This window comes from Triturus cristatus, chromosome 1_2 (genome assembly GCF_964204655.1).
Source record: "Triturus cristatus chromosome 1_2, aTriCri1.1, whole genome shotgun sequence".
NCBI classification, from domain to species: Eukaryota; Metazoa; Chordata; class Amphibia; order Caudata; family Salamandridae; genus Triturus; species Triturus cristatus.
The window spans coordinates 948,287,708-948,311,379 of record NC_140580.1 but is presented as its reverse complement, the minus strand read 5'-3'; the positions used below and the strand labels follow the sequence as shown (position 1 = coordinate 948,311,379).

The 23,672-nt window shown below is 43.4% G+C and overlaps 1 protein-coding gene across 1 annotated transcript in view; it reads left to right on the top strand.

Moving 5' to 3' along the window:
• CDK5RAP2 (CDK5 regulatory subunit associated protein 2) overlaps positions 1-23,672 on the top strand; it is a 723,544-nt gene that overhangs the window by 173,555 nt on the left and 526,317 nt on the right. Inside the window, exons 12-14 of the mRNA XM_085609970.1 lie at positions 1,817-2,035; positions 8,777-8,947; positions 17,253-17,423. Of these exons, the coding sequence (XP_085466096.1) occupies positions 1,817-2,035; positions 8,777-8,947; positions 17,253-17,423 (561 nt within the window). The remainder of the gene's footprint in view (positions 1-1,816; positions 2,036-8,776; positions 8,948-17,252; positions 17,424-23,672) is intronic.

Here is a 23,672-nt window from a genome sequence, read left to right as displayed (position 1 = left end):
TTGACCGCACCAAAGCATTCTGGGTGGATGATCAACTCTTTGTTGGCTATGTGGGTGCCAAGAAAGGCCGGACTGTTCAAAAGCGTACCATCTCTCAATGGGTTGTCCTTTGTATTAAAATCTGCTGCGCTTTAGCGAAGAAGGATCCTCCAGTGGGGTTGCGTGCTCACTCCACTAGTACTAAGGCAGCATCCACTGCTTTGGCACACAGAGTCCCACTCCTTGATATCTGCCAGGCGCCAACATGGGTGTCTCTGCACACGTTCAACAGACACTATTGCCTGGACAGTCAAGTCTGGAGGGACTGCTATTTTGCTCGTTCAGTCCTCCAGGACTGTCTGGTGTGAACTTGATTCGCAGCCCCTCCTCTGGGGATGGTATTGCTAGGGTATTTATTCCAAGGTAGGAATCTACAACTAACAGTCTATTTCAGATGAACAACTTACTTACCTTCGGTAACAATGTATCTATAAGAGGCGCATGTTAGTTGTAGATTCCTTACCACCTACCACCCATCCTCCCCGCTCTGCAAACTGATTTTTAGGGTTAGGGACTCCCTTACAGGGCCCTAGTTGTGGCGCACATTGGGCAGTGTCTTTCATGACTCTGCGCTACTGGCGTCCGCACGCAGGCACCACAATGTCATCCCAGTGACCTCGACGTCGACAACGGATGCGAAGGTGACCAACGCCATCTACGAAGGCGCAGGTGTATTGCTGAAGAAAACATTTCCGGATACAGACTAACGCCTGGGGGAAATTCTAAGATAAGTAATCTACAACTAACATATGTCTCTTACAGATACATCGTTACCCAAGGTAAGTAACTTGTTCATTTGGAAAGGAAACCTGCAGTAGCTTTCACAACTTACCGTGGTTAATCCTGGCAAGGAATTGGGACTGCTCCTGGCACTAGATTGTTTCTTGAATCTCCAAGTTGTCCAAGACTTCAAGTTTATTTTGCCTGGGGAAGGGTGCCATCAACTTCCTTGTCACTGAGGAGGGAAAGGAGGTGTGATATTGACTGAGTAGACAAAAACAAAGAAACTGTTTAATGTAGAAAGTGGCACAAATGCTGGAAAGAGGCATTTGCGAAGGACCTTACTCACTTTTTGAAGATCCCAACCAAATGTGATTGAGAGTATCAAAATCATGATGAAATTGTTTTTCCTACTTCCATCATTTCACTTTCAACTCTATTCTACTCTACTATATTCGGTTGTCATTGTGATCTCCATTACTCTGAAGAGAAAACTCCTCTCAGCCCATCTCATAGAAGGGTGCCCAGCTCAATGACTTAACAAGATTAGAATTTACTCATATGAGAAAATTAGGAAACCTCGATTTGGGCCCCAGGCCTCACATCTCTAGATGCAGAAGCAAAAACGTATTTTATGCTTTAAAGTTGTTCAGTTATTTTTGTACTGTATATTTGTCTGTAAAGGCAAATGTTTAAATATTTTTGGGATGGCTGTACTTGTGTCTGTGTGTGGACTTATGTTGGCATAGCCCAGACAGGAATTGAGCCGAGTCTATGAGATCAGTCACATTTTAAAAACAAATACCAGTGAGAGCCTCACCTACATCTTTATTTCAATCACAAGGTGTACTAGTTTATACAACTATCATTAATGTTATATGGTTATCTATTAGCCAACAGTTACGTTTTGATTATTAAAGCATAAGTAGATGATTTGAAGACCTCACTGCTTGGGTAACTATTGTGCTCAAAGTCTCGTTCCTAAGTATCTTTCTCACTCCTAATGCAGGGTCTTCAAAATAACATTTTGCTCATTCAAACTGTTTTATTTTTTTAGGGTGTGGAAAATGATCAAACAATTTCAATGGAAAAAGAATCCCTTGTTGGAGAGCTAAGGGACGATTGTCATGCAAAAGAGATGGAGAATCGCAAGTTGCAGGCAATCATCAAAAGAAAAGATCTGGAAATTCAGTCTCTGCATCAAGAAAAAGTGCAAATGGAGAAAGATCTTGATGAGGTTCAGATGCAGAAAAGCAGAGGTGACAAAACAATTAATGTATGTACCTATTTACAAAGTTTATACAGGTTATTCACTGTTTACTGTTCCAGACTATTTACATTATATTTTACATGGCATTTTTTTATATCACCAAAATCCCAATTTCTCCCTATTTTTTTATTTGAAAATCCTTTAGTTTATCATAGTAGTAGAATGTGTGTGTTTTACACATTAGTAACAACATGCATGTAAAGCTGCGAATATACCCAATTTTGTAAACATTAAATTCATTGTTTTTCATATTCCTTATAAACAGTCAGGTTGTAGACCTATTCAGGTGATCTGGTCAATTTTGACTATGCACACAATTTTATTATACTTCTAAAATAACAAACCTTTTGTATTGAAAGATAGGTAGCACATTCTACGCTTTAAGTTATTAATCAAAAATTCCTGCTCACAGGCAGCATATGATAATATGGAATTTACAAATGCATTCAGTCCACCTCTTTCAGTTCAAGAATTTCCCAATATGTTTTGTGACTTTGATTTATAAGCATCTTACTCAGTAAAATGATGTGCACCCAGCATTAGATATCCGCTGTTAATATTCATTGGTGAATGTAACAAGGAGGAAGTGTAACTAATATTTGTGCACCTATTAAGGCTCAAAGTCCAAAAGATGGAGGCTAGGGTGGAGGTTGTATGTGGAGTTCCTCCATCTTGTGACATTATTCAGGGAAGTTTCCTCTACTACATGACTGTCTTTCTCGGCCACTAGCAAATAGACATTGCATCTACTTAAAGGAGAGTTCTCTGGCAGCATGGAGAACTTTCCTTTATGAAAGGAAGAGTTCACAGACAGCCAATGCTGGCTTTGTCCACTGCTTCCACAATGGCTACAATTGACCTGCTGAGACTGGATGCCTAGATTCTATTGACATTGCTGCAGATATTCATAAGCAATCAAAGTCACCTACTAGACCTTTTACTGTGCTGTTGCTGGGCAAACATGATAGCAGTTGAACCACAGAGATTGACTCCCTGGCCTCTGCATTTGAAGGGTACAGTAGTTATATTATATGCAGCCTCTTCTGTTTAGTTACAGGATTGTACCTGTAGATAGATACATGACATTTTAATTGTCTAGACAAAACAGACTTCTTGACCTCATAATCATTTAGCAACTCATCCAATAAATGAGTAACGTCAGAACCCTGCTTTAATATCTATCAATCTGTAGATCATTATAGGTGTAGGTATAAGTATAGATATAGATATAAAGATTCCCATAATCTTCCCCTAACCTCTCTACCAAACAAATATCCTGTTCCACCCACTCGTGCCATTTAATACATTTATACCTATTAGCAACACAGTGTGATCTTATGTCTTCGATCTAATTTCCTGGTTCCTGGTCTGTCACAGTGTAAGACCAGGAGTGGATTGCTTGGCGAAGAGTAGCATTCTCAGTCCTTAACTGGTCCAAATGCGGAGAGGAGAATCCAGGAAGATTGGTTTATGATCCCAATGTTTAAACCTCTGTCCTGGGTCTCAGTGAGAATGAGTCTGAGTCTACTGAGATTGTTGGTCTTCTGCATCCTGCTGGCTAAACATATCAGATGGCTCATGTGAGCTCTGCAGTTGAACTTGAAATTCTAGTCGGCACAGCACAAGAAAATCTATTCGTTTTTTCTATATTTTGGAGGAGATTGCAAATGATCTGCAGTGGTGGCTACTGACCGCGATTGGGTCTGTGGCTGATTCCTCTCCCTGTCCCACCCAATTTTGACAATGATGACGGATGCATCACTTGTGGGTTGGGTGATGATCAGAGGTCTATGGCCTCTGACGATGGTCCGACTCCACATCAGTTTGTTGGACTTGAGAATGATTTGCTTGATTTTGACGGCCTTCCTTGCCACCATCAATGGGTGGCTAGTGGAGATGCTCACGGACAACACCGCCACCATGTGGTACTGCAACAAGAAGGGCGGGGTGGGGTCTTGGGGCCTGTCAGAAAAGAAGAATGTGCTGTTTCTTTTAAAAAGTATTAAAGTTAACACCATTTGTGTACCCTAATGAGTGTCGGGTTTGACGTGATATTGAAAATATTGAAGCAAGAGCCCGTTCCCACCCCTAGAGGTAGCATGCTTTATCATCAGTGTAGCTCTTCGTTTGGCCAGCGCTGCAATGCCCCTTTAGTTAAATCACCAGTTTCGATTAGATTTTTTTAAAGGTTTGCAACATTTATTTCCTCCAAAACACTTTGTGGGACTTGAACTTATTTCTTACTTTTTTGATGTGCACCTCTTTTCAGCTGCTACACAGTTGTCTGTTATGGTTTGTAGATTTGTAGAACTCTCTCTCACCTGGGAGGGTATCCTGGAACTGAGCTAACCACACTTAGGAACTGGTGTTACTATTCGAAAAGCCATGTCTTCAACTTCTTGTGGCATTGAAGAAGTGAGGAGAAGGTTCTTGTGGGTAGCAGCAGCTCGTTTCATGCTTTAGGAGTGATGTAGGATAAGGCTTGACTGCTGAATCTGGTTTTCCATGTGTGTGGGATTTGTGCAAGTTGTAGTCCAGGAGAGTGGACGTACCTGGAAGGTTTGTAAAAGCAGATGGGATTGTTGAGGTATGCTGCGGTCAGTGACCTGCCTTGACAGGTCCGTCAAGAGGGACTTTTTGCCCCCTCGGTCCTGAAGGACTATTTGGTCAGAGCTAGTTCACTGATCACCCACCTTGAGAGATGTCTAGTCATATGATGAGGAATGTGCAGTTGAAACTATCCATCAGAAGAACAAGTTACTTACCTATGGTAAAAATCTTTCTGGTGGGTACTCTACTCGTAGATTCCTCAAAGAGCCTCTCACCTCTCCTTTTTGTGAACTGGGCTCTTTTTTTCCTCCTAAAAAAGCTATCAATATAAGGATACGCTCACTGGTCATGCCAATCTATTGATTAGTTTGAGCACATAGACCGTTAAAGAAAGCTGCTGATGTCCCCACGCATGGGTGACGCTTAATATGTGGCTCCTCTTATCACTTCTGAAGTGAAACTGAGTTGGTGCTGAGCCACACAATGCTAAATTAGCGAACCAGCTTGTAGGAGTAAGGCTTTAAAAGTTCCTGAATCCAGTCTGACGCCTGTGGAAGATTCACAATATAAGGAATTTGCACCTGTTTTTTAACATGTTTGTGTAGATATTAACATCATGGTCATGCTATTCTGTAAGTCTCTGACAGTCCCTTATGAGGAAGCACTTGGTTCTACCTGCTTATTTATGATACTGTTTAACCTGGCACCTTAGACGGTCCTCTGGCTTAAATTGGGGAATCCCAGGAAACACCTGAAGAAGAGACAGTTATCCGGTGTGCTCAACTTTTTGATCCTGCATCCATCCCCGCATCTTTCCATCTCTTTACTAATTTCTTGTCCAATCCAGGTTTTTTGCAACACCTACATTTTCTTCTGAAGCTTTGAGCAATGGACACGCGCATTCCCTCTCAGGATGTGATCCTATAATGGGCTTTCCTGAGGAAGAGACAAAAAACTGGTTAGCTCTTCCTCCTGATCTTCTCTGGTTGGCCTTTATATAAGTCTCAAGGGAAGGTTGTCCATCCCCCAGTTTCTTCAGCGGCTGTCTGATTGGATCGTTGTGGGATCCCAGCATCCATTTTACGTATTAGCCTTTGCCGCTGATGAGAACTCTCCTCTTAGTTGAGGTGGCTGTCAGGACTGTTAGAAAGGACCCGCCATACCCTCTCTGCCTTATGAAAGCTGTTTTAGAGCAGAGTTTAAACAAGGCAGGGACATGCAGAGTTGGCTTCTTAAGCAACCAATAAAGACACCACTCTCTTGATGGATTCCTAATGCCACATTTCTTCAGCTTTGCGGAGACACTTGTCAGGCTTTGGAAATGGCAGCAACCACTGTTGCCCCCCATTAGGGCCTGGTGCGGTGAGCAAGCTAAAGGGTTAAGCAGGACACGCTACCTTTTACTATGAGTGTCTTCAGAAGTTTGTAGAAAGCAAATATTATAATAATGCCTCCCTCATCCTTGACATGGAGTATGGGTATAAATATTGAATGGATAATGGAAAAGAGTTGTATTGGGGTCAACTGGACGTGAAATAATATACGCATGCTAGATCATTTTAAAAGTTAAAGAGCGTTTTGTGGCATTCAAAGAAGTGAAGAAATTATATAGGTTAACTGACGCAGCACTATGAAGCTATCTTACTTTAACAACTACTGAAGAAATAGCATTTCTTATTTGGGGATAAGAATCCTTCTTTATCGTTACTGCCAAACAAGTTTCTCAGCAAAAGTGAGGGACATAACTAAACCAGTACATGCAAAGTCTTCCATTTAACTATTCTATACCCCTTTGTTAAGTGCTGAATAAACTTAGCAGAGGAATTGGGGGCTACTTTACTGAATCTCTTTTGGGCTAGTATTCTAGATGACATTGCCAAGAGCAATATTAATTATCAGCACAGTTTAATGCAACAAAGAATGTTGAAATCATCCTGCACTCCAGTTTGATGTATAATGTTTAAATTACTATCTGAGGATAGATGTTAGAGTGGCAAAATAGGATGACATTCTTCTTGGGATTCAAGCTGTGCCTGGTTATACTGTGTAATGTATAAAGTCTTATCCTGTTCAGCCACTTGGAGAACTTGACTTCTCTGAGGGGGAAACATTTTAGGATTATTATCTTCTAAGGATTGCAGCTGGGTCTGGGGTATAATGGGAAAAGAATATAATTCTAAACATAGTCAATCACTTGCCTGATTTGACGTGTCTGGAAACTTCCACAGTCCTTTAATTTAAAAACACAGTGTGAGGCTTCCACAGTGTGAGGCTCCCACAGTGTGAGGCTCCTTGCAAATAATTAAAATCCACCAAGTATGTGAAGTTAGAATATTGGAGTCAGCTGGCCCAACAGATTGAGTAATATAAAGTGAAAGAAATACATTATTTTTAAACAAATATATTGGGTCAGTTGCTTGAATTGTATGATCAATTAATCTGTTGCTAGTGTATCACAATGATTGACCACCAGGTTTTCTTCTGTTATAGTATGAATAATGAGGAGGAGGGGTGAATCTTATTATTGATTGGAATTGGGTCACAGGAATGGAGAGATTCTATTATTCAAAATGAAGTCGTATTTTGGAAACTTTTAAGCTGTTACTAGTCATGGATAATGATTTAGTATTGCTTATGACCTAAAATGCATTGCTGTGCTTATAGATTCTGTACTACTGTTGTATGTATAGGCTACATTGTGTAGTAAAATGTATTAAAAACCTTCTTTAGTTTTCCACACCGAGTCCCAATGGAATTGACTCATGGGTGATTTTTATCAGTATGTCAAAATGTAATTAATGAACATTTCGCGGACAAACAAGCCTCCTAGTCATCATGGGTTTTAGGCAAATATCTGGACATGATATGAATTGGATTTACACTGACTGTATTTCAATGGCAAGTGTGGAAGTTTTCCCCTGATTGTTTACAGATAATTTCATTTACACCTTTGAGTTTGCTCATGCTACCACTCCATGTTACCTGCTCTCAACAGCACCACCTGACCAACTCCAGTGCAGCTTTTTGAAGAAGGTTACCTGTTCATATTACTGTATACCTTCATTGCATATTTGCTCTTTGACCAGACTGGGACGAATGTGAAGGAGACATTACAGATTTTTAATTTCACTACATCCAAACACTTTGACATGTTGACACCACTTAAACATGCAACAGTTTTGCACAGTTAAGTTCTTCCTCTATGCTTTTAACACTGAGCCCTTGAAAGTTCTCAACAATGTCTCTCCAGTGGCCAAAATCTCAGTCCACATTTGCTTGTATGAGCCACAATTAAGCTTTTAATGCTGCTGCCCGATTCAAAGCATAAAATATTTCCTTGAACCATACTCAATAACAGTAAAGGACCAACGCAATATTACACATGATATTGAACTAATTAATAATTAATGCTTCCCGCCAACAGTCATAGTTTTCAGAGCCCTTAAGCATTACACTCTCCATAAGAGTTATATGGATTCTACACTTTGCGGTATGGTAAAATTGCATAATTTAATAAGAAAGTTCTCTCTCAGATTTCCCTGTAGCACAGAAATGAGACAGGAACTGTCTATGAGAGCCATGCTCTTGAACATTGTGAAATCTGAAAACGTTTGGTCTTTTAAAAATGTCAATCCACTTCTAAGAAAGGTGGATCAAACATCAGCCAATTCCTTCTTGCTTACTGTTCTCCTGCTCCATTACTAATTACTTATAATATAGCATCTTTCAAAAATCTTAATTCTCCAGGTTCATCAAAGAACCCAAAGAGAAGTGAAAGAAAATGGGTTAAATGTCTCCTTCCCTGATCAGTGAGCATAGTTCTTTCTTAAACAGCTGTTTTGGGTCCCCATGTAGTACCCCTCTTTAAATGGTAGTGACTTGACATGAGGACCATGTCTCCATCTTCCAGCTATGTTCTTCTTTCTGTACCCATGGTGTAGGATGAAAAATGCCTTTAGTCTTGGAATTCTCTGAATCATATTTTGACAGCACATGTTCCATCTTTCCTATTTCTTTCTTTCTCTACCTTGCCCCCCCATGGCTACTCCTGCTATGCATATTGTTGCACAGTGTCTTAGGGTGACCAGGTCTCCTGCACCCTTCAGCTAAAAGTGACTGATTCATTTCGAGTGTAGAATCATAATCTGGATTGTTGTCAGCCATATACTAAGTATGCTAGTTCTTTGCTATTCATAGGATCTTCGCAATCAGCTTGAGAAGTTGCATGGTGAAATGCTGGAAAATGAAAATGCAGCTGAACAGCACTACAATGCTCTATTGAGTGAAACCAACCAGGAACTAAAGCTCCAAGAGCAAGTTATAAAGCAGCTAACAGAGGACCTCCACAAAAAGGATCCCCTCCTTCAGGTAATAGTGCCATATCTCTTGTTTAATTTAAAATTGGTTGTAATTCTTACTTTTTTGCTTTCCCAGCAGGGCTTTTCTTAATGTTTGATTGCTTGAAAAATAGTTGTAGATTCTGTTTCAATTAAAGTTTAAATGCCCGATTTCATGTGCTTGTTGGAATTGGAGGCTCAGGTTAAGGTCACACAAACCTAAATCATTTGATACCTTTGACTTCTGGGCATACACAAAACGCAATTTACCAAAGTCAATAAATTTACCCTGAAGGAAAAATAAAGTATTATTATTTTGCATTAGAATTGGCTAAAATAAATTAGCAATGGGATTTTGTTTTTATTAAATCAATTTAATTATTTGCATGGATAGGTCATGGTTGATCAACCAACAGCTGTATATAATAATAATCAAGTTAAGGAAAGAAATCGATGTGTTTTTCAGTTTTATGTCTATCAATCCATTTTAGTGGTCAATTGAGTAGTTAGTCGATTAAATAGGGGCAGTGGTTCAGTATGTAGCATTCATTTATAGGGATGCTGACTGCCTATCAAAATCTGATGCATGCTTCTAACCGCAGACTCCTCACCATTAAGTGCTAGAATGGATCTGGAAGTTATTCACATCAGTGCTCCCATTCCCTGCTGCGTGGTGCCATTTGGCTCTGCATTGCCTGCCTTCCTCCCTGGAAGAGATGGAGCTGAGCTGCATAAAAGGGTCACTCCTCTGTCTTTCAGCACCTTCATATGCGGATTAAGAGCTCCACTACCTTTTCGTCTATTGGCAAATTCCCTCAAATTCTTTTCCAGCGTGTAAGGGAGTTATTTCCCCACTGAAGACTACATGGTTCGAACCATACCATGACTATCGTAAACAGGTATAAATGAAGAACCTGCACAAGGTATGCCTCTGGTCTTTGGCCTCAGGGCATGATTTCAAGTCGTACAAAGATTGTGCTCTCATGCATCGCAAGGCAGTACAGGACCTTGAAGCAAGCTGTTTGTTCCCGAACACCCAAATAAGTCACTGATCTCACTTAAGTCTTTCTCTCACTCCAAGTTTAGGGAGCAGATTACCACTATTTAGGCCGTGGTCAAAGTAATCCGGCAAGTCTAAATCCAAGTTGATGAAGAAGCATAAATAGTTGAACCAGGACTCAACACCATCCAGTCATTTTCTGTCGAAAGAAAAGTTGGGAGAGTGTCAATGTGTCAATTGTTCTCACTCCTGATCTCCGATTGCGGTGCTAATTTCTCAACTGGTACCGCTGCGTTTGAATTTCCCTGCCCATCTGTGGCACTGCAGAAGGTAGACGCCCTTACTTTTACTGCATGTCTTTTTGTTATATAAGACAATAGGGCAACCCAATCTTCCCCAAGGAACTGGGTATACTAGTTAATAGTATTCCCTGTGGAATCTTTTCTCAAAAAGCTTAATCTTTTAGCTGGTCACAAAAAGTGATCATATTCATTATCTCCAAATAATGACTCCTAAATGACAACACAGATGTATTGAAGTAAAAGCACGTATACTATGTTTTAGCTTAGTCTCTATATTGTTAATTAAGTTGTACATGTCATTAGTACATATACCAAAATTCCAAGCATTACCTAACCAAGTTTAGATGTTGACACTTGTGCCACTATATAATCCTTTACGCTTAACAGTATCCATACAGTATAGGGATCTATGGAAGCGTAATCAATCCTCTTAACAAAATCAATTTAGCACAATTGAGTGTCCCATCAAATTAATTTACAAATCATTCCAAAAATCCAGATGGAACTGAACATAACACAAAGTGTGACTATTAATGTTAAGGAGGATGATTTGCTGACGTTTTGGTTTCAGTTGGCCAACTAGGTACGTGAGACCATCTTTGGAACTCAACATTGAAAAGGCAATCAATCCTGTAGGTACTTGCTCCCAACACAATTCGGTTCAACAACGGATGACACCTCTAATACATGATGTGCACCTTACATATGGGTTAATTTCTTTAACGCTCCATAGAGAAACCTCTGGACACATTCTCCGGTCTGATCAAATGGTTTTCCCAGTAGTTGAGAATTTGATTGCTTTTTCGATGCTGAGTCCTGAGGATGGTCTCGCAGACATAGTTGGCCACCTGAAACCGAAATGTCAACACTGGGTATGAGAATGGCACCCTCAAATTCTCACATCCAGGCAAAAAGTCTGGGGGACTTCCGCACCAAGGCTGTCGGGTCTACCCAAGATCATCCCTTGACTCCGCTCCAGGGAAGCCTGTTCCCATGCAATCTGATTCAGACAAAACACTTCCTTAGCTGTGAAGCCTTCCTCAAAGGCTACATCATTATTTAGGCGATTCAAATCTGAGTTTGCCTCCACCTTATAATATCGAAGTTGGTGATGGGTATGATTTGTCCGCACATTATGGTACACACATACACATGCATATATATATTCAGTGAAAAAACCATAGGTTTCACACATGTTATAGTTAGCTGGAAATTTTACTGATAAAAAACCAATGAAATTCCCCCGTTATAGTTAGTGCAGGCAACTATAACTCACGCGACCGCAATCCTCTGCTGATGACATATGTGTCTTTATTAAAAAAAAATATTTGTAATATATGTATAGCTAAAATTGAATGGAAGAAGACATGGGCAAATAAGTGTCTAAATACAGTATTAGCATCAGCAGAAGATTGCGGTCGCGTGAGTTATAGTTACCTGCACTAACTATAACGGGGGAATTTCATTGGTTTTTTATCAGTAAAATTTCCAGCTAACTATAACATGTGTGAAACCTATGGTTTTTTCACTGAATTTGCAAGGTTTTTTAAATGCTAATTCCTAACTATAACGTGTGTGAAACCTATGGTTTTTTCAGTGAATTTGTACGTTTTTTTAAATGCTAAGTTACTTTACGCCATTAGTGGCGTGCGCGCCCACTTAACGCAGTTCGTTCCGTGCGCGCACCGCGTGCCCACGTTACGCTGGATGGGCCATGTACGCACGATGCGCTTCGCGCACCGTGCGCACATGGAGGACATATGATGCGCTTCGTTGTGAAAGGTAATATTTTAATTTTTCATATCTGTTATATGCCATGCACAAATGGTGCACTTCGGGCACCTTTTGCACATGGGGTGGGGAGAGTGTGGATTTTTTTTTTTTTAATTAATTTTTACCGTACGCGTACGGTAAGCGTAATCGGCGAAATTATCGAAAAAATTAAAAATTCCGTTTTTGGGCTTGGGGGATCTTTGAGGACTCCCTCAAGATGGCTAGGTGCTTAGGAGCTGTCTAAACAGCCCCTTTATATGTTTTTGGCCTTTGTTTTTTAACCCCCTCTCAGACTGCGAGAGAGAAAATGGCGGCCGCCGCTTCCTGGTTTCGACCGATTCGAATGTTTACTAAGATCTAACAGCCAATCAGAATCGCGCACGCGCACGGCGGCGTGCGCGTATGGTAAGCGCACCGTAAGCGCACCGTAAGCTGGCTCAGATATATATATTGATTTAAAGGCTATTTTCTCAGAATCTACTGAACAGATTTACACCAAACCTACAAAAGGCACTTCCTTGACCTGTAGACTACCTCTCTGCCAAATTTGAAGGAACTCTGTTCAGCCGTTCGGGCTGTAGCTGTGTCTAAAGGTCCTATGGAAAAATGCATGGGAAAAACGCGTTTTGGGACCCCCCTTTTATCTCAGCCCCCGCTTGACGAATCCCCCCGAGACTTTCAGGGTAGGAGCGGAGCGTAGCGCCTCATTAGTTTTGAAAATTTCGCGAGGATTCGTCGACCGGCGCCAAAGTTATTCCAAATAGAATGTTGCGGTTTTCCTATGGAAACAGGGTCCTAACTATAACTACCTACTGGCGACCGCCAGTAGGTAATGTGTGTGTGTGTGTGTGTGTGTGTGTGTGTGTATATATATATATATCTATATATATATATAATAATTTTTTCACTGAAAAAAGCAAAGGTTACAGGGGAGTTATACTTAGGTTCAGATTTCACTTGTACAAAGCCAGTGCAAATCAGCAGTTATAGTTACCTGTGCCAACTATAGCTTACATGCTGGCTAAACACTGCTTATGGCCTCACATATTTCTAAGTTATTTTAAATTCTATTTCCTAACTATAACGTCCCTGTAACCTTTTGGTTTTTTTAAGTGAATATCTGTTTTTTTTATCTGCTAGGCGTGTTTGCTGAGTAATGCAGAAAGGGGGCGGGCCTCAGACCATCCCTCAGCAATCCTGCTGTGTGGGATTTACTGCTGGTAACAGGAAGGCTTCTTGTCCCCTAAAGACCTTCAGCATCCAAAGGGACTTCATCCCCCAATAACTAGTGCGGCAAGAGTCACGTTTGCAGAATGATGAAGGAAGGGGGTGGGCCTCCGATGATCTCTCAGCAATACTGCTGTGTGGGACTTATTAGAGGGTAACAGGAGGGGTGTTGGCCCCCAAGGACCCCCAGCCTCTTAGGGGACTTCATCCACTAACGCGCCAGGAGGCTTGTTTGCAGAGTGGTGGAGGAGAAAGGGGGCGGAGCCTTGGATTACCTCTCAGCAATACTGCAGTGTGGGATTTACTGTAGGTGGCAGGAGGGGTTGTTGGTCCCCCAAGGACCCTCAGCAGCCAAGAGAACTTCATCCCTGTTAGAATCCGGATTCTCTGGTTGGCACAGGTAGGTACTTGTGACAAGCAGGGAACCTTTCCTCTAGTCAGGGAAAGGGGTTACACTACTAAAACAACCCCTGCTCACCCTCTAGGTAGCTTGGCGCGAGCAGACAAGGCTTATCTCAGAGCGTTATAGGTTAAGCATTTGTGAACACATACAGTAACCAAGTGACAACACTACAAATGGACACCACACAGGTATTTATATTAAAAATAAGGATTCTTTATATAGGATTATCACAAGACCATTAAACGATTAAAAATACACAATACGGTTGCTTAGTTGGTAGAAGATTGCTTAGTTTCTCTTAAGTTCTTAAATGCGACACTTTAAGTCAATGTACCTTAGATGCGACACACAGGGCAACGAAAGTGTTGCAGCAGTGCAGATGCGTTGAAGTTCTTGGTGCAAAAGAAATCAAGAAGGGATCTTCCAGATGCGTTACGCTTCTCCGATGTTGCGAGAAGGCTCGACTCGATGCGTCAGCTACAGCGGCGTCACCCTTGACGAGATGCGACGACAGCGGCCTTGGCAGCGGCACTCTTCTCCGACGTTGCGAGACGCTTCCGCTCGATGCGATGCTGCAGCGGCGACACCCCCTCTGTGAGATGCGACGACAGCGGCTCCGACGGCGGCACGCTTCTCTGTGGATGCGAGGCGCTTTTCTGGATGCGGTGCAATGCGACAACTACGATGGCTGCGATGGCAACACGCTTCCTCCTCGATGCGAGACTCTTCTCTCGATGCGGAGCAATGCGACAACTACGATGGCTGCGATGGCGACACGCTTCTTCGGCGTTGCAAGACACTTCCTGAATGAAATTGACGCTTCCGCTCGATGCGATGCTGCAGCGGCGACACTCTCTGCGAGATGCGACGGCAACAGCTCCGACGGCGGCACGCTTCTCTTCCTTGCCTCGCGCTTCCAGCTCGTTGCGACACGCAGTCCTTCAGAAGGCCCAACAACAGCAGCAGGCACTTCCAAAAGACTCTGGGGAGCTGGGGGTGAAGTCCACTGGTCCTGGGACTTCGTTCAGGGGGCAAGCTCAGTTCAAGCCCTTGGAGATCTTTTTAAAGCACAAGTTGAAGCAAAGTCTTTAGTAGTCTTTCTCCTCTCCTTCAGCAGCAAGGCAACCACTGCAGGCCAATCCCCCAGGTCAGGGACAGTTACTCCTCCTACAGCTTTCCCAGTTCCTTCTCCTCTGGCAGAGGTTCTTCTTGTTTCAGCAGGATCTAATTTCTTGGGAGCAGGGTCCAAATACTTATACCCCTAATTCCTTTGTTCCTCTGGGGTTGAGGGGCCTTTGCCCAGTCCAAACCAATTCTTGAGCACTCTGTTGACATGACTCTGCCTTTCTATTCAGGGTGCAGGGCAGAGACATCAGCCGCTCCGTAGGAGGTGGAGCCAGCATTGTGGTAGCAGAGCACAACCCTATTCAGAGCCCAGGTGTACTCCTCCCACCCATCTGACTGCCAATCATCCTATTCACCACCAGGTTACCTAGCCCTGCCCCTCTGGGTTTCCCCAGCCCTGTCACTCACACAACCAGACAGGCAGATACACATCATAGCAGAGGCGGGCTGAAATGGTCAAGCAAGCAAATACCAACTTTCTAAAAGTGGTATTTGCAAACACAGAATATTAAAATAAACTTTACTAAAAGATGTATTTTATTATTCTGAGTTCAGGCATACTAAACTTGAAATTCTACCATGTTCCCTGGGTTGTTAGGATCATAGGATGTAACAATTCTAACAGCCCATTCTGGCCTGTGGAGAACAGGTAGTCTTACAATAGTGAAAAACGAAAATGGCTGTAATTCACTATTAGGACATGCCACACACATCAGGGCTTGTCCTACCTTATGCTTACAATGCACCCTGCCCTTGGGCCTACCATAGGGGTGACTGATATGAAGTTAAGGGAAGGTTTAGGGACTGGCAAGTGTGTGCACTTACCCAATCAGCATGACAGTACCAGACTGCACGCAGGTTCTGCAATGGCAGACCTTAGATACATTTTACCAGGCCGCTTCTGTGGGTGGCACAACCAGTGCTGCAAGCCCACCAGCAGCATTTGTATTTACAAGCCCTGGGCCCTCCTGGTGCACTTTACTGGGGTCTGACAGTAAACCAAATAAGCCAATCATGGAATCCAACCCACATATACATTTTAAATAGGGAGCACTTGCACTGTGGCACTGGTTGGCAGTGGCACAGTGCTCTGAGCAGCTAACACCAGCAAAACACATGAGGCACAGCGACAAAAAAGTGGAAGGGAGACTCACGCCAAGGTGCCAGGTCTAACAATCCCCCAACAAGTTGTGCACCAGGAGGCACCTTTGCAGAGTGGTTGAGAAAGGTAGTGGTGCCTCCAATGTGTTCCTCCAGGGCTAACCTTTTAAAAAAATATATATGTTAGTGGAGCGTGGCCCCCCTCCCGGGCCGATTTTGGCCCCGGGGACCCCATCCCCCATGACCTGGCCAATTGTCCTGGGTGCCCCTAGGGAGTGGTTAAACCTCCCACCAAGCCACAGCACCCAGGGTAAAGGGCACCCAAGGACATAGCAGAAGCTGGCCCTGAAGGGTTTCGGACCCCAGTGTCATCTATGGCTTCAGGAGGGAGGTCATGTGGCCCCCCCTCCTTTTACTCAGTAGGGCAAGCCCCTGTGGCGGTCCCCATGGCAGAACTTTTAATGTTACTTTTCCCCCGGGAAGGTGGTGGTCCCTGGTGGGGACAAGGGCAGTCAGCGAGGTCCCCCCATTACATTTAATTTAGCCCGAGGGTGTCCATGCGGCCCCCCCAATGTTTTTTTTATGTGGCCCCAGTGATGGTCCCTGGGGCTCGGGGGAGGGGGGTCCGAGTGGGGCCCCTATATTTTCACATTAGCCCCATGAGGTGGGGGCTTGCACCCCCCCCCCCCCCCTTTTAATTTCCCGATGCAACTGGCACCTGTCACCTGGCCCACCCAGGTGCTTATTAGTAACTGATGCTTCTTTTTTTGTTTGTTTGGTTTTATTCGATGCACGGCTTCCACTGAATTTACAAGAATGTTTGCCCTGGCAGGGTCCCTCTGGGACAGCCCCCAAGGGGCCTAGGGGGTCAGGGTATTCCTACACACCCCCCTTCTCTTTTTTTAAAACATTTTTTTGTGGAATTCCACTCAAGCCATGTCCCAAGATGGCCACCAACACTTAGCTGATTTGAAGTGTTGGCAGCCAGTCAGATCTCCGCACGAGATCAGGAGGGTTCGCAGAGCTATTGCGTCCCCAAATGTACAAATTTGAATTTCTGTTAAGAACTCCGCAACTACTGAACGGAATTACACCAAATCAGAAATATACACCTACTTTAGTCTTGGGATTCTCGGAATCAGATCTAGACAGCACATTTTCAGTCTTTGCTATTTACTCCTTTCCCTTCCTTGTCCCCCTATTACTACTCCTATTGTTCATACTGTTGCTCATTCTCTGTTGCAGGTTTCTGACCTTCATGTTCGCCATTGTCTGCAGCTTCTTAGGCTGGCCATGTCTCCTACATCCTTGAGTTTAAAATTGATTAATTCATTGGGAACACAGCATCATAGGCTAGTTTGTTGTCAGTCGTGTACTAACTATGTTAGTTGTTTCCTGTTTATAGGATCTTCGTAATCAGCTCGAGAAGTTGCATGGTGAAATGATGGAAAAAGAAAATGCAACTGCAGAGCATTATAATACTCTATTGAGTGAAATCAACCAGAAACTAAAGAACCAAGAGCAGGTTATAAAACAACTGACTGAAGACCTTCACACCAAGGATCCACTCATTCAGGTAATAGTGCCATATATATTCTTTTTTTATGTTAAATCTGTTGTAATTCTCAATTTTTTGCGTTCCCTGCTGCGTTTTCCTTAATCATTGTATAAATAATTATAGATTGTGTTTTAATTAAAGCTTATATGCCTTAATTTTGTGCTTGTCTGATTAAAAAAGGTGTTGGAATTGGAGCATCAGGTTAAGGTGAAACACAACCAGATAATTGATATCTTTGACTTCTCGTTGCACACAAAACACAATTTACCATAGTCAATACATGTATTAATTTTTTGCATTGAGGTGGGCAAATGTTTTTAGTGTAGTTTTGTTATTAAATCATTTAATTATTCAAATGGAAAGTTAATGATTTGTCAACCAACTGTTGAAGATAACATTCAAGTTTAGGAAAGAAGTGAAGGATTTTTTAGCAGTTTGACTATATATGTATTCACAGAAAAAACCATAGGTTTCAGGGGTGTTATAGTTAGCTGGACTTTTCACTTGTACAAAACCATTGAAATTCCCCCGTTATAGTTAGTTCAGCTAACTATAACTCGCGCGCCCACAATGCACTGCTGATGACGTCACATATTACATCACTCATGACATGGTCAGTGACATCACTCATGACATCACTGATGACATCTCAAATGACATCACTGATGACATCACTGATGACATCATCCAGTGAATGTGTGTTTTTCTGAAAATTAAATATGTTTTATATATGTATAACTCAAGGTCGATGGAAGAATAAATGGGTATATAAGTTTCTAAATGGATGATTTGTTTTTGAAAAATTGATTGTGTAACTGACCGATTAAGTGTATCATAGTGAATACATGGCTTAGTGAGTAATGTTTAAATATGTAAATATCTGTATCAGTCTCTCACTTTGTGTATAAGTGGCTGCATGGGTTGGTGAGTAGCTACATGGGTGTCTATATAGGTTATTAGTTGGTTTTTTGAGTATCAGTCTGAGTGTCTGCATGGTTCGGTGGGGGTATTACGTAATGCATAGGTGCATGAATGAGTGACTCACTGTTTGTATGTGTTGAACACAGCATGTGTGCAGGACTGTATGGGTGGATGAGTGTGTGTATGGGTGTGTTAGTGAGTGAATGACTGTCTCAATTGTGTCTTTATGAGTAACTACATATGTTTTAAACTAGTATATGTGACTATTGGTGTATATATGTGAGTATATGTGAGAGTGAGAGATTGAAAGAGTTCCTGTATGAATAAGTATGTGTTTCTATAAGTGATTGTTTAAAAGACTAAGTATGTGTAAGTTTCCGTAGAAGTAAGTGTGGTGGTGTGTGTATAACTGTATATGCAAGTAAATGTATGTTTGATTCTTTATTAGCATGAGTGACTATGTGTGTGAGTAACTCTATGGATGAGTGGCATTGTGTAACAGGATGTATAGGTGTATGAGTACATATGATGAGTGAGTACATGTATGAGTGACTGTATAGGACTGTTGGTGAATGAGTGGATGTGTATGTGGATCTTAGAATTACTGAAGAGGTTGTTGTAACTGGTATTGGTATGTCCATTGTTTTGAAAATTTTAGTCTCTATTTTTGAATGTGTGTATCAAAGGTTATATTAGGGTGAGAGGAGGTCTGCCACTCAATCACAAGGATGATGTCATCAGTGATGTCATCAGTGATGTCATTTGAGATGTCATCAGTGATGTCATGAGTGATGTCACTGACCATGTCATGAGTGATGTAATATGTGACGTCATCAGCAGTGCATTGCGGGCGCGCGAGTTATAGTTAGCTGAACTAACTATAACGGGGGAATTTCAATGGTTTTGTACAAGTGAAAAGTCCAGCTAACTATAACACCCCTGAAACCTATGTTTTTTTCTGTGAATTTCAAAGGTTTTTTAAATGCTAATTTCTAACTATGCCTACAAAGATAGGACATGTGAAGAAAGAAGAAAAAATGCACAGAAAGAAACAAAAGAAGTGCAGAAAGAAGCAACAGAAGTCCTCAAATACGACGATAAGTGCAGGAAGAAGGATAACGTGCAGAAAGAACAAAAAGAAGAGCAGAAAGAAGCCTTGTTGCAAAATCATCCTGTACCCTCAACTTTTTCAGACGGATACTGGTGGTAACTGAGTCTGACTAACCAGTCGTAGAGCCAGTGCTATGTTAAAAGAACACTTAGAATACAGTGAAAACACCTACATACACTAGGGAACATTATGCGTTGGGGTCCCCCTGTGATTAGCATGACCTCCTCTGTAAGCCCCTAGTATATAATAGGGCATGGGGATTAAAACTACCTCTTAAAACAGGCCACAGGGCGTTTTTGCACACATTAACTCAGGCCCCATCCCCTCCCTTCACCACTGTGTAAACACGCCCTGTGTCCGTTTTTAGTTGGGAGATTAAGTTCATTTGAATCCTGAGGGTCCCTAGGGTCCAACTAGCCCACTAGGTACCTCCAGTAAGTGCCACAGAGCTGCGTTGCAGAGAGGTGTAAAAAGTGGCATGGCCTGGACCACCTCTCTGCAATGCAGCTCAGTGGCGCTTACTGGAAGCACTTGGTGGGCTAGTTAGCCCCCATGGGCCCTCAGTATTGAAGGGAAATTGTATCCCAATTTAAAACGTGCCATAGTGCGTGTTTGCACACGTCACCTCAGGCCCCGTCCCCTCCCTTCACCACTGTGTAAACGCGCCCTGTGGCTGTTCTAAGTTGAGAGATTAAGTCCCCTTGAATCCTAAGGGTCCCTAGGGTCAAACTAGACCACTAGGTACCTCCAGTAAGCGCCACAGAGCTGCGTTGCAGAGAGGTGTAAAAAGGGGCTTGGCCTCAGAACACCTGTCTGCAGCGCAGCTCCCTGGCGCATACTGGAGATGCCTTTTGGGGGCGCGTTTGCAGAGTGCTGCACGGAGGGGGCATGGCCTCCGGCACGATGCCAGTCTTTTATTTATTTTAATTTTTTAAGAAGGGGGGCTGTGTGGTTCCCCTTCTTATTCTAATTTATTGGCCCTGATGACCCCATCCCCCAGGGCCTGTCTCCTAATTATATTTTTTTGACCCCAATCCCCAGGGCCGGCCACTGTTTTTTATTATTTTTAAAAAATATATATTTATAGACACACCTAGGACATGCTGGACAAACCGTACGTACCTATCACCATGACGATTTGCGTGATATTCATTAAAAGGCGACTATGCATGCAATGAATCCACGTGGAATGTATTTACACCACTAGTGACGATCTGACATGTCTGATGCCCTACCGTGCCTAATCCCGGTAGACACCCTTGTCGTTTATTTATACAAACATGGGTAGCTATTGACGGGCACATTTAATACACATGCACACCAAGCCATTCAAAGGGGATTCGACAAAAATTCGACCAAAACTATGCAAGAAACCCCCCTCACGGTTAATAAAACACACATCCACTGCCGGATGTGTAATACTTTTTATTTTACTCTCTGGAAAGGGGATGAACATCACTTGAGAGTCACAGCGCGCTCCTGACAGAGCCCAATGCTGTGTTACACCCACCATTGCCTGCCGAGTGCCACACACCTCTGTGTTGTATTCCACTAGCTAGTGCACATGCTATGACACTCTCTAGCCCATGTGCACTGTAACACCACCCCGTGAATATGTCATGCCACACTTGTCTTCGCACGGGTTATATTGCCCCATCTAACGTGCCTTCCTCGATGCCTATGTTATAACTCACAGTGCTATGCCATACATATTACAATCTGGGATCCATATCTTTGTCACAGTGCATATGCAACGTTACACTCCCCAGCACATATTTTATATTACAACTTTAGAGACTAGCTAGGTTACACAACACTGCCCTGTGCATATTACACTCCAAGGTGCATATCGCATAGCACGCGCTAGTGCCTGTGCTATCTCGCGCTCTCCAATGAATCTGTTATTGCGCACAATGTATTGCATATTATATTTCACGCCCGGTTCATCTTATATCACACTTTTTGGTGCATAGTTTATACCATACACTATAAAGTTAAACCAGATTGGTCGCACACTGCTACACCTACCAGTCGTGTTCCCCCAATGAAAATGGTCCCTGAAGGTCAGCGTCGGCGGATACACCTATGCTCGAGTGTGAATGCAAGTATGCGTGGCGTGTGCCATCCCTGGACACGTGTTTCGAGGTAGTTGCCTCTCGTCAGCAGGGAGTAGGAAAATGTGTGGGGTTGCTGTGTAAGCTGCTAAAATCGTTATCAGGTCTAGTACCTCTCGTAGCGCGCAGGTGCGTAACCATGAGTCCGTCGACTCCACCGGCTCAAGGGAGCCTGAATATAAAGTTAAACCAGATTGGTCGCACACTGCTACACCTACCAGTCGTGTTCCCCCAATGAAAATGGTCCCTGAAGGTCAGCGTCGGCGGATACACCTATGCTCGAGTGTGAATGCAAGTATGCGTGGCGTGTGCCATCCCTGGACACGTGTTTCGAGGTAGTTGCCTCTCGTCAGCAGGGAGTAGGAAAATGTGTGGGGTTGCTGTGTAAGCTGCTAAAATCGTTATCAGGTCTAGTACCTCTCGTAGCGCGCAGGTGCGTAACCATGAGTCCGTCGACTCCACCGGCTCCACGTGTCCAGGGATGGCACACGCCACGCATACTTGCACGCACTCTTGAGCATAGGTGTATCCGCCGACGCTGACCTTCAGGGACCATTTTCATTGGGGGAACACGACTGGTAGGTGTAGCAGTGTGCGACCAATCTGATGTAACTTTATATTCAGGCTCCCTTGAGCCGGTGGAGTCGACGGACTCATGGTTACGCACCTGCGCGCTAAGAGAGGTACTAGACCTGATTATGTTTTTAGCAGCTTACACAGCAACCCCACTCTCATTTTCCTACTCCCTGCTGACGAGAGGCAACTACCTCGAAACACGTGTCCAGGGATGGCACACGCCACGCATACTTGCACGCACTCTTGAGCATAGGTGTATCCGCCGACGCTGACCTTCAGGGACCATTTTCATTGGGGGAACACGACTGGTAGGTGTAGCAGTGTGCGACCAATCTGATGTAACTTTATATTCAGGCTCCCTTGAGCCGGTGGAGTCGACGGACTCATGGTTACGCACCTGCGCGCTAAGAGAGGTACTAGACCTGATTATGTTTTTAGCAGCTTACACAGCAACCCCACTCTCATTTTCCTACTCCCTGCTGACGAGAGGCAACTACCTCGAAACACGTGTCCAGGGATGGCACACGCCACGCATACTTGCACGCACTCTTGAGCATAGGTGTATCCGCCGACGCTGACCTTCAGGGACCATTTTCATTGGGGGAACACGACTGGTAGGTGTAGCAGTGTGCGACCAATCTGATGTAACTTTATATTCAGGCTCCCTTGAGCCGGTGGAGTCGACGGACTCATGGTTACGCACCTGCGCGCTAAGAGAGGTACTAGACCTGATTATGTTTTTAGCAGCTTACACAGCAACCCCACTCTCATTTTCCTACTCCCTGCTGACGAGAGGCAACTACCTCGAAACACGTGTCCAGGGATGGCACACGCCACGCATACTTGCACGCACTCTTGAGCATAGGTGTATCCGCCGACGCTGACCTTCAGGGACCATTTTCATTGGGGGAACACGACTGGTAGGTGTAGCAGTGTGCGACCAATCTGATGTATACCATACACTATATCTAGTTTTCATTTTCAATCGTGCTCTGAGGACTATGTTCTATATAACACTGTGTTCACCTACCCTTTTCATGGGCATTACATTTTGCGATAGGGGGTGGAGGGTCAGGGGGTGTTTCTGCCAAGTGAGACCGGAGTCACAGTCACAAACGTCCTCTTCTTCCTGAATAAAAGTGAGATTATGCTGCATACTTGTTCATATTTTAAGTAGTTCGCACAGACACAATGTTTTAAAAACAATAAAGTTCCTAATACCGCCTTCTCTGAACCGTTAGCTTGCTGCCCCATCCCCCTCCTCCCTATCCTCTGTTGTGTGAATCCATGGACTAGCCTCCTCCCTCCTGCCATGCATGGTCTGATGTGCTGCCACTGCCCTCAATTTAGTATGATGTACCAGTCCACTCCTCCTGCCCTCCATTGCCCAATTCTATGCCCCATCATTGACCTCCTGCTTAAACTCTGTGCTTAGCTTGCTGCCCCTATTCTCCTCCCCCCTGCCCTCCGATGTCTTTGTGCATGCCCCTGCTCCATCCTCTTTTCCCACCATGTCCCATGGACCTGCCACTCCTATCTACTCTG